The 12,639-nt window shown below is 38.2% G+C and overlaps 1 protein-coding gene across 1 annotated transcript in view; it reads right to left on the minus strand.

Annotated features, from left to right (window-relative positions):
• Positions 1-8,579, minus strand: part of TNNI3K (TNNI3 interacting kinase) — a 617,968-nt gene extending 609,389 nt beyond the window's left edge. Inside the window, exons 1-2 of the mRNA XM_006902367.1 lie at positions 8,540-8,579; positions 7,846-7,954 (exon numbers count right to left, since the gene is read on the minus strand). Of these exons, the coding sequence (XP_006902429.1) occupies positions 7,846-7,954; positions 8,540-8,579 (149 nt within the window). The remainder of the gene's footprint in view (positions 1-7,845; positions 7,955-8,539) is intronic.
• Positions 8,580-12,639: the final 4,060 nt, after the last annotated feature.

Here is a 12,639-nt window from a genome sequence, read left to right on the forward strand (position 1 = left end):
TACAATAGGAAAACCTGTACTATCCTAAGCCAGTCTCCCTGACTCCTATACACCTACTAACATTGCCTTAGTTATTGTATAAGTTCATTTGATCCAGGGTCTTCCTCTCTTGCACTGTCCCTGCACTCTTCCTAATATGATACCCTTCTCCAAGGACCGGTCCTACTTGGCAGTATGCCCTAAGTATGTGAGATGGAGCTTCAAAATCCTACCCTCCAAGGATAGACTTGGTTTCACCCTCTCCAAGACAGACCTGTTTGCTTTCTTGGCAGTCCATGGTATGTTCAAGATTCTTCTCCAGCACCACAATTTGAAGGCATTGATTCTTCTTCTGTTGTCCTTTGTCACTGTCTACTCTCTGATGCATAGCAAGTAATTGCAAAGACCATTGCCTGGATTAAGTGCACCTTAATCTCTAGACTGACATCATTGCTTTTCAGCACTCTGGAGATTTACCTAATGCAATTTGCCTTTCCTGGCTGCTGGTGCCAAAAGTGTAGAGCTGAGCTGAGCAAGTGTAACTTCTAACAACCTCAATCTCTTCTCCACCCATCAGGTGTTGCCAGTTGGTCCAGTGGTGAGAATCTTTGTCTTCTTGATGGAGAGCTTCATTCCATATTGAAGACTATAGTCCTTGACCTTCTGCAGCCAGCGCTTCAGATCTTCTTCAGTTTCAGCAAGCAAAATGGTGTCATCTGCATAATGTATGTTGCTGAATCTTTCTCCAATCCCTATGCCACATTACTCCCTATAAAGCACAGGCTCCTCAAATCATCTGTTCTGCATAAAGATTGGAAAGGTATGGAGACAAGACACAGCTCTGAGACACTTCCTTCCTGATTTGAACCATGCAGTGTTTCCCTGCTTTGTTCTGAGGACTACTTCCTGTTCCAAGTAGAGATTTTGCATAAGCACAATCAAGTGTTCTAGAATTCCCATTCTTTTCAAGATTAACTACAATTTATTATGATCTACACAGTCAAATGTCGCTGCATAGTCGATGAAACACAGATAGATATCCCTTTGGTACCCTTTGCTTTCTGCCAAGATCCATCTGACTTTGGAGCTAATGGCTTTAGTGCAACAGCCTCTTTTAAATCCAGTTTGTATTTAAAATAGATGTTTCTGGATAAACTTCACCAGGATTTTGCTTGTGTGTGATATGAATGATATTGTGTGATAATTTCCACACTTTCTCTGGTCATCTTTTTTTTTTAAATGAGAATAAATATGGCTCTCAATCAGTTGACCAGGTAGCTGTCCTCCAAATTTCTTAGCACAACCTGGTTAGTACATCCAGGGAAGCATCTGTTGGTTGAAAGATGTCTGTTGGTATTCCATGAATTCCTGGAGCTTTAAGTCCTTCAGAACAAACTGAACTTCCTCCTTCATCACCATTGTTTCTTAATCATATTTTGTTTCTTCAAATTTTCCTGTGTCAGCCAATTCTTTTTGGTATAGTGACTCTGTGTACTCCTCCTATTTTCTTTTAATACCTCTTGGATCATTCAATATTCTGCACATTAAATATTCTGCCCATGTTGCTGTTGTTGTTGTTGTTATGTGCCATTGAGTCACCTACAACTTATAGTGACCCTATATGTACAAGAGCTCTAAACACCACTCTATCCTGTGCCAACTTCACCATCTCCAACACAATCATTCCCACCACTCCAATCACAGAATCAATTCATCTCATCAAGGGTCTTCCTCTCCTGTGCCATCCCTCCACTCTCCCAAACATGATGTCCCTCTCCAAGGACTTTGCAACATGCCCAAAGTATGTCAAACGAAGCTTCAGAATCCTTGACTCCAAAGAGCATTCTGGCTTCACTCTCTCCAGGACAAACCTGTTTGTTCTCTTAGCGGTCCATGGTATAGTCAACACTCTTCTCCAGCACCACAGCTCAAAGGCATCAATTCTATCATCTCTAGTCACTGTCCAACTATCTGATGCATAGCACATAATTGCGAAGACTATAGCCTAGATCAGGTGCACCTTAGTCTCCAGCCTGATGATAGTGCCCTTAAATATTGCACCTCAAGGCTTAAATTTGTTCTTTAGTTCCTTCAGCTTAAGAAATACCAAGTAAACATGGTCTTTTTAATTTTCAGCTTCCAGTTCTTTCATTATGCAGATGGCACAACCCTGCTTGCTGAAACTGAAGAGGACTTGAAGCACCTGCTGCAGAGGGTCAAGGACTGCAGCCTTCAATATGGACTGAGGCCTCAATATCAAGAAAACAAAGATTCTCACCACTGGACCAGTTGACAGCATCAGGATGGATGGTGAAGAGATTAAAATTGTTCACAGCTTTAGTATACTTTGCTCCACAGTCAACACTCTTGACACCAACAAGCAGAACATTAAAAGATGTATGGTGATGGGAAAGTCTGTTGTTAGGGACGTCTCCAAAGTACTGAAGAGTAATGGTGTCACTCTGGAGACTAAGGTGTGCTTAATACAGGCCTTTGTCTTTGCCATCAGTTGTTATACATCAGAGAGTTGAACAATGACTAGGGAGGATAGGAGAATTGATGCCTTTGAGCTGTGGTGCTGGAGAAGAGTGTTGAGGGTACTATGGACTGCTAAGAAAACAAAGAGGTTCATCCTGGAGAGGGTTAAACTGGGCTGCTCCTTAGAGGCAAGGATTCTGAGGCCTCATCTGACATACTTCGGACATTTTGCAATGAGAGACCAGTCCTTGGAGAGGGACACCATGGTTGGGGTGGGGAGTGGAGGGAAAGCGTAGGAGGGGAAGGCCCTCTATGAAGTAGATTGATTCAGTGAGTGGGGTAATCGGGGTGGGTGTGTCGGAGATAGTGAGATTGGCATAGGATAGAGCAGGGTTTAGGGCTGTTGTACATAATGTCACTATGAGTCACAAGTGACTTGACAGCACAGAATAACAACAATGGTTCTTTCATTATAATATTTTGCTTTGTCTTCCTGTTTTGTCTTTTGACATTTTTTTATTCAGCTCCTTAACGTCTTGATTTTCCCCTTTGCTTTGGCTTCTCAGCACTCTAAGTGCAATATTCAGAGTCTCTATAGAAATCCATTTTGATCTTTTCTTCTTCTGTCTTTGAAATGATCTTTTGCATTCTTCGAGGATGATACTTTTTATATCCTTCCACGACTCATCTGGTTGTTCTTCATAATGAGTACTCAAGGCCTCAAACCTCTTCCTGAGTTAGCTTTTAAATTCAGGTGGGATAGCCTCAGGGTCAAATTTTGGGTTCTGTGGATTTGATTGGACCTTCTTTAGCTGTATTTCAAACTTACATATGAGTAGTTGATGATCTATTGTGTAGTCAGCACCTGGCCTAGACTAGTTTTTACTGGTAATACTGAACTTCTCCAACGATTCTTTCCAGAGATGTAATCAATCTGACTCTTGTGTTAGTAAATGTGTGTGTGTGTGTGTGTATATATATATATATATATATATATAGAGAGAGAGAGAGAGAGAGAGTTGTTGTTAGGTGCCCTCTAGTCACTTGCAACTCATAGTGACCCTATGTACAACAGCCCTAAACCCTGTTCCATCCTAGCCAACATTTTCTGTCTCTGAACACTTACTCTTATTACCCTAGTCACTGAATCAATTAATTTCATTGAGGGTCCTCCTCTCTTGAGCTGTCCTTACAAACTTCCAAGCATGACATCCCTCTTCAAGGACTGGTCTCTCCTTGCAACATGCCCAGTATATGTCAGACAAAACCTCAGAATCCTTGACTCCAAGGTACAGCCTGGTATCACCCTCTTTGAGGACAAACCTGTTTGTTCTCCTGACAGTCCATGGTATATTCAATACTCTTCTCTAGCACCACAGCTTAAGGGCATCAATTCTCCTTCTAGTCATTGTCAGTACTCTAACGCAGAGCAAGTAATTGCAAAGACTGTGGCCTGGATCTAGCGCACCTTAGTCTTCAGACTAACATTGTTGCTCTTCAGTACTCTGGACATGTCCCTGACAGCATACTTTCCCAATGCAATTCTTCTCTTAATTTCCTGGCAAGAGTGTTGATTGTGGAACTGAGCAAGCTAAAGCTGTTCACAATCTCAGTCTCTTCACTATCTATCATCAGTGCAGAGGTGAGACGGTGAGAATCGTTGCTTTCTTGATGTTGAACTTTGATCCGTATTGAAAGCTACAGTCCTTGACCTTCCCAGCAAGGGCTTCAAATCCTCCTCTGATACAGCAAGAAGGGTTGTGTTATCTGCATAAGGCAGATTGGTAATGAATCTTCCTCCAATCCTGAGGCCACATTCCTCCTCATAAAACCTAAAGTCCCTGATGATCTGATCTGCATATAGATTGAAAAGGTAGGAAGATAGGACTCATCCCTGGCATACACTCCTCCTGCTTTTGAATCATGCAGTGTTTCCTTGCTCTGTTTTGATGACTGCCTCCTGGTCCGAGTAGAGGTTTCATATACATATATATGAAATACATATATATTTCATATATCTATTATATATATTTCATATGTATCTATTTCATATCTGTTTCATGTATGTCATATATATATTTCATATTCTTCATATATGTCATATATTTATGGCATATATATTTCATATACATATATATCAAGGAGATGAAATAATGTTAAGAAACACACAAAGCTTCTAAATAAAATCACTTGGGTTTAAGGCTCATTTGTCTGGTTTCATATCCCTTAATGTTGGCATGCATAATTCTCTTACTCAACTTAGATAAAATGGCCAAGACATATTTTGTTTTGTTTTTGTCACCCGTAGGCTTTTTGTAGGGCACTATCATGGCGTAGTTCATAAGGAGTTGTGCTGTAAGCTCAAAGGTCTCTCCAGCAATTTCACTCTACCAGTGGTGCCAAGGAGAAGAGATGGGTAACATCCCCCTGTGTAATATGCAGACTTGTACACCTATTGAAGGGCCCGTTATGTGTCAGTTCCAACTAAACTATCTGCATTAGGTTTGAGTGTGGATTTTGATTTGAATTTATGGGGTGGTTTTGTTTTGCTCTCTCTCTCTCTGTGTGTGTGTGTGTGTGTGTGTGTGTGTGTGTGTGTGTGTGAGGCTTCCCATGATGTGCATTTACTCTTATCTGTATTTCTTTACTTAACTGTGACTTTTGTGTGGCATATTTTTTCAAAATTGTTGTTTAAATCAGGATCCCAAACCTTCTTTTATTTGAAATAACTTTTTTTGGCCTTTTTTACTATAGTATTTTCCTGGGAAGGTCAGCAATTAGGGACCTCTTCAAAGTTTTGAAGATTAATGATATCAGATTGAAGACTAAGGTGGGTCTAATTTAGGCCATCATCTTTCTCATCACTTGCTTTGCATCTGACAGATGTACAATGAAAAAGGATGATGGAAGAAGAATTGATGCCTTTGAGCTTTGGTGTTGGAGAAGAGTACTGAACATGGATGGAGAGGGTGCAGCCAGAGTGCTCTTTGGAGACAAGGATTATGAGGCTTCATTTCACATACTTCAGGCATGTAGCTGGGAGGGGCTTTTCTTTGGAGAGGAACATGTTGCTTGAAATGGTGGAGGGTAGGTGAAGGAAAGACCCTCAACCAGGTGCACTGACACAGACTGCTGCAGTGGGCTCTAATATATCAGGAAGTATAAAAATAACACAAGATAAGACAGGGTTCATAGCGTTATTATGAATCATAGTTGACTTGACAGCACCTACAACAATAGGAACAACATTATAGTACTTGTCATATTCAACCTTCTATGAGTGTTATTTTTGTCTTTCTACTCTACCTGATTGTGAACTCTTGGAGGAAGCAAGATGTAGTTGAATGAAATCTCTTTGGAGTCAGGCAGACCTTGTCACAAATCAGAGTTCCAACATTTACAGATCACAAAAAGTCACAGTGTCTCTAATGTTTAATATATTATGCACCAGAATTAATACTTCCCCCCATACCTGTTAGTTGTTGTTGCTAGGTGCCACTGAGTCAAACACAACTCATAGCGACTCTATGAACAACATATCCTACCCTGTGCCAAACTCAATTGCTGTCACACTCAAGCCCAGTTTCTGTGTCAATCTACCTAAATGAGGGTCTTCTTCTCCTTCACTGCACCTCTACCTTTCCAAGTATGAGGTCCTTATCCAGGGAACAGCCTCTCCTTGCAACATTCCCAAAATAATTTAACAGTCATACCTGGTAGTGATGGTTATTACATTATGACATATATTTAACCATCACTACATACAGCTACCATTTAAATTCTTAACTATAAGCTTCCTGATACTGATAACTACCTCTCATTCCTAAGAGGAGTCAGTGATAAGGAGGACACATTTATTACAGGGTGAAAATATAGGAGGTGAGCTTTAGCAGGTATGGTAGAAATAGCTGATAGTATTTACAAGGGGTAGGAAAACTTTGCATCATAAACCCATTGCCCAATTCTTATAGGAGTATGCCCAATTTAAATTTGCCTTAATGTATTTCCACAATATTTCCTAAAATTTAAAAAAGATAAAGAATTGAAAGTTTAAGGAAAATCTCCTCTATTTATTCATATTTCATCTCCGCATATTTGTCTCTGAATCAACAGAAACCAAAGGACTTATTATTCAATTCTACATTCACTTCTCTCCATGAACAACATAAATAAACATGAATATCATGGATGAAGTTTAATATGTCAGAGCACCAATCACATCTTGCCACTAGGCTACCAGGGCTCCTTAATATTTCTATAGGGATGTCAAATATTTTTCACACCTGAGTATGTGGTGTTATTTGTATAAATCAGCCCACTGGTATCTAAGGATGATGTCAGAGTGGAGATCATCACCTGGGGCCAAATAACACAAAGAATCAATTCCCCTACCCATAAATTAACTCATTTGAAGGCCTTCCTAATTCTACTGCCATATGTCTTGTAACATATACTATACGAGAACAGTTTATGTTTCCAGATATGTGAGCTTTTTATTTTTACTATATATGAGCTTTTCTTTTGGAAAATATAGTATCATTTGGTCCTTGCTTTATACATTTTCCAAGAAAAACAGAAGGAGTTCTTTTCCAGGAGTATATTACAGAAGAAACACATACTCAAAGTGGACAGAAGTAATTGGCTTATACAGAACTTTTCCTCAGCCAGGCAGCTGCCTTCACTGACCCTCCAAATGCATCTCATTTCTCAAGGCTAGATTCAATTTCTTCAGAAGGTTGCTTGTGTATATATAGGTCTTGTTCAGCCCCCTTTCTGAACATTTTGTGTCTTCCAAGGTTGTGACTCTATCTCAGATTATTTTTCTCTTGTTATGATAGAACAAACTCCACTATAGGCCTGAAGCCAATATTACAAGCTGTTATATGATTGTTCAAGGGCAGAATGATACTCAGTTCCATTAAGGGCCAGCCTTCCAATGTCAAGAGACCAGAGGGTTTGTTAAAATTGGACTTACCCTAGTAGTTCAAAGAGAACAATGTGACAAACTTTGCCACCACCTTTTAAGATGAGGAGCTTTATTGTTTGTTGCTGGTATGGTTTATAAGAATAATATAATTTCAAAGATTATTTAGGTCAACAGTTTATATTCAAAGATTATGTTTTACTTTCCTCTTTCTATAAACTTTAGTGATGAAAGAATGCACATCATATTTTAAAATGGGATGTTTGTGTTTGGGGGCTCAGTTAAAAAAGTTACATTCTAAGATTTAATATGTGGCTTATTACATTTAAGGTTATATTATTTATATTTTACTTTGTTTTAAAAACATTTTTTTTACTTTGTCATTGTAAAATGATACATCTAAAATTAGAATGAATGATGAAGACACTGAGATTACCTACAAAGAAGTAACAACTTGACTTTACCCAAATATATGCCTCAGTTCTGTAAGTTCTTTTTCCTTGATCTGTAGGTCATCTTCTAATCTCTCTATTACAGAAACATAAGATTCACTGACTTTCTTCTTCCATTCATCTAGCAGAGAAGAAGAAATGGGATTTATTTATAGCTGTGTTTTGCAAAATTCAGACACAGATTTTAACATACAAGTAATCAAAACTTTGCTTTTTATTTTTAATTCTACAATACTTAATTTAAATCAGTAATTGTGAGTATAAAATGCAGATGTTTATATTTAAAATGCAATCATATTGAATTGTAGTAATTAAGAACCCATTTAATATGGGATAATATATTTATATAGAAGAATATATTTTACTTATTTCATTTTATTTTATTGCATTTAAATTACAGCAATCTCTACTTGCTAGCCACAATTTTTAGTTTTAAATACTTCATACTTAAGATATAATTTTAAGATCTTTAATTTAGCAGTATTCAGAAGAATTTAACATTATATCAAAGACAAATGAAACATTTCTCAAATCATTTTATATAGTTATTCAGAAAAACATAATTTGAAATTAGCTAATCTTCACAGTTCTTTAAAAGAATAAATTGTCTTATCTTGTGTGTAAAAATTAACCCATAGACCAAACTATGTTAATTATCTTTAACTATAGTTGAATACATTATATTTAAGGAAATAAAAATAATTACCAGTGCAAGTTTGAGTAGGTCTGGATTTATAATTCCCCATTTGATAGAAGTTTCTTCTTTTTCCGGTGCAGTTCCTTAGCTTACAAAATTCCATATATAAGTGTAGCGACAGCCCAGTTGAAAAATACTTTGATACTTGGTCTAAAAATAAGCTTAGTGTCAAATGGAATGTCATGCAACAATGACAAAGAACAAGGGTATGTGCTTTGAAGGGTGAAATCATAAAGGAAGCTAATCAGTTTCTTTAGAAGAGCTGTATAAAAAATAAATAGTAAATGTTTCAATAGGATTATTTGCTTCCATCCATTGATCACCTACTCAGGCATACATTCAAGGACCATTTCTTAAACAGATAGTCTAAAAAGTAGTTCAGTTACATTTGAAGTTCACAAAAGAGATATAAAATCTACCTAGATCTCTTTTCAGAATCATTCTTCTCATAACAACTGTTGAAAAGACTTGACATTAATAAAATTTGTATGAGTTTGTGTATGTGTCCATATATGTATAAACATACATACATGTAAGTGTGTGCATATAATATGTATGTGTGTATATGTATGTATATAAAAATTTATGTCACAGACATTTTTTAAATAGTGCAAGAAATAATAGCAAATGCAAATTTTGCCTGTATAAGGAATGCAAAAGCTATTTTGTAGGAAGATGTTTTCAATAAATATATAACAATAAATTTTCCCCAAATTACAAAATACTTGCTTTCTTAAGCCTACTATCTTAGACACTTCACTTCCTCGATGCTATTCTGATGATAGCCATATCATGCAACAATATATTCTAAGAAGTTTGCAGTAGCCATGGGTTACATTCTGAGAAGTAATACGTAAGTTGTTTCTTTTCTTGTAGTATGTTGTTGTAGTTGTTATGTGCCGTCGAGTCGCTTGCGACTCATAGCGACCCTATGTACAACAGCCCTAAACTCCACTCTGTCCTGTGCCAATCGCACTGTCTCTGACACTCCCATCCCAATTATCCCAGTCACTGAATCAATCCACCTCATAGAGGGCCTTCCCCTCCTGCGCTGTCCCTCCACCCTCCCAAGCATGATGTCCTTCTCCAAGGACCTGTCTCTCCTCACAACATGTCCAAAGTATGTTAAATGGAGCCTCAAAATCCTTGCCTCCAAGGAGCCATCCAGTTTAACCCTTTCCAGGACAAATCTGTTTGTTTTCCTAGCAGTCCATGGTATTCTCAATACTCTTCTCCAGCACCACAGCTCAAAGGCATCAATTCTCCTTCTATCCTCCTTGGTCATTGCCCAACTTTCTGATGCATAACAAGTGATTGAGAAGACCATGGCCTGTATCAGATGCACCTTCGTCTCCAGAGAGATACCATTGCTCTTCAGTACTTTGGAGAGGTCCCTAACAGCATACTTTCCCATGGCAATGCGCCTTTTAATTTCCTGGCTGCTGGTGCCAAGACTGTTGACTGTGGAGCCAAGCAAGCTAAAGCTGTGTACAATCTCAATCTCTTCACCATCCATCCTGATGCTGCCAATTGGTCCAGTGGTGAGAATCTTTGTCTTCTTGACATTGAGCCCCAATCCATATTGTAGGCTGCAGTTCTTGACACTCTGCAGCAGGCGCTTCAGGTCTTCTTCAGTTTCAGCAAGCAGGGTTGTGTCATCTGCATAACGCAGATTGTTGATAAATCGTCCACCAATCTTAACCCCACAATTTTCCTCATAGAGCCCAGCCTCCCGGATAATCTGTTCTGCATATAGGTTGAAAAGGTATGGAGATAGGATGCATCCCTGGCATATGCCCTTCCTAATTTTGAACCATGCAGTGTTCCCTTGCTCTGTTCTGACGACTGCCTCCTGGTCCAAGTATAAGTTTTGCATTAGAACAATCAAGTGTTCTGGGATTCCTATTCTTCTCAGAGTCAGCCATAGTTTGTTATGATCTACACAGTCAAATGCCTTTGCATAGTCAATGAAACACAGATAGACATTCCTCTGGTATTCCCTGCTTTCAGCCAAAATCCATCTAACATCAGCTACAATATCCCTAGTACCACGACCCCTTCGAAACCCACCCTGGACTTCTGGTAGTTCTCTGTTGATGCGCTGATCCAGTCGTTTTTGGATAATCTTTAGTAAAATCTTGCTTGCATGTGAAATCAGTGAGTTTGTTCTGTAGTTTCCACACTCTGTTGGGTCACCTTTCTTTGGGATAAAATTTTGAACTTGAACCACAGAAAGGGGGAAGCAGGACTTAAGCTTTCTTGAAGACATTTAAATAGATGCAATTTTTTAATAAATGTATACACACACAATACACATATTTCTTTTGGGGGGAAACAAATAAATCTCTCCACTTATGTAAGAGACTGTGTGTATTCATAGCAACATTATTCACCATTGCAAGATCATGGAAACAGCCAAAATGTCCAACCTCAAATGAATGGATTGAGAAATTATGGTATATTCACACAATATAATACTATGATGCATGCAGGAGCAATAAGTTTATAAATTATTACCTAACTTGGGAGGGACTGGAGAGCATTATGCTGAGTGAATTTCCTCAGTCCCACGAGGATAACTGTTGTATAAAACTGTTATTATAGAATGAGTATAAGGATCCAGGAGGGGTGGGAGAGGCTGGAAGTAGAGGGACATGGATGTGCAGGAGGAAGAAGAGATTAACTATTAGGTTGTACAATTTGATGAGGGGGGGTGATGAGGGAAATTGAAAGAACTTGTTCAAATGTGTATTCGACTTTTGTAAATAACTAGTAGAAAAAAATTAAAAAGTAAAAAAAAATTTATAAAAAGATTCTCACCACAGGGCTGATGGGCAGCATCATGATAGATGGTGAAGAGATTGAGGTTGTCAAAAGCTTCAGTTTCTTGGCTCTACAATCAGCACCCTTGGTACCAGCAGTCAGAAAATTAAAAGACAAATTGCCTTGAGAAAATCTGCTGTCAGAGACCTCTTTAAGGTGCTGTAAAGAAAAAATGTCAGGCTGTAGAGTAAGGTGCACCTGATACAGGCCATGGTCTTTGCAATTACTTGCTATGCATCAGAAAGCTGAACAATAACTAGGGATGATAGAAGGTGAACTGATGCCTTTGAGCTATGATGATGGAGAAGATTAAATATACCATTGACTGTTGGAAAACAAACAAGTTCACCCTAGAGAGGTTGAAGCCAGGCTGCTCCTTGGAGGCAAGGATTCTGAAGCTTTGCCTGACATACTTTGGACATGTTGCAAGGCAGGATCAGTCCGTGGAGAGGGACATCATGCTTGGGAGGGTGGAGGGACAGAGCAGAGAGGAAGACTCTTGATAAGATGGTGATTCAGTGACTGGGGTAATGGCGATACGTGTGTCAATGACAATAAAATTGGCACAGGATAGAGCAGGGTTTAGGGCTGTTGTACATAGGGTTGCTATGACTCATTGACACATAACAACAATAGCAACATGTTATCTTGTGTTGTCTTCAATTTCTTGTTTTAAATATCAGTGTTACATACTGCTTTTATCATTTTCTTCTTGACTTTCAAAATCTTTTCACTTTATCCAAAAGATCGATCAGCTTTAGTAAATGAAATTTTGTCTTTCAGAGATATTATTCCTGGTAGGGGTTGGAAGATCTCATTATATTACAGGAAATTACCCAAGAAATAAATTCTGCTAAAAAAAGGGAGGATAGTAACATACAAAATGTATACAATAATAACATATAAAATGGAGGGGAAACTGCTTATCATATGAAATAGTATTATACTACAAAAACAATTCTTAGTTCTCCAGTCCCTTTTAAGAATGCAATTCTGGGTAATGGATTAAGAGCAATGAAATAATCCTGAACACCTTCAGGGAGGGAAGGAAAAAATATGAAATAAAATAAATGATCCAGATGACACTGCTCTTTTTCTCTCTTAAATAATGTTGGCAGGAAATGTTTCAGATTTTATTGCCACCACTATATAGGACATCTTCCCCATTTCTCAATATATTTCTGTTAAAGCTATTTTTTTCTGTCTATAGTTAAACAATTGTTCTACAATAAGTCTTTTTTTACAAGTCATGCATCTTCCATTGTTGTTGTTGTTCTTATGTGCCA

This window comes from Elephantulus edwardii, unplaced genomic scaffold, assembly GCF_000299155.1.
Source record: "Elephantulus edwardii isolate Elephantulus edwardi_28Jun2011 unplaced genomic scaffold, EleEdw1.0 scaffold00398, whole genome shotgun sequence".
Taxonomy (NCBI): Eukaryota; Metazoa; Chordata; class Mammalia; order Macroscelidea; family Macroscelididae; genus Elephantulus; species Elephantulus edwardii.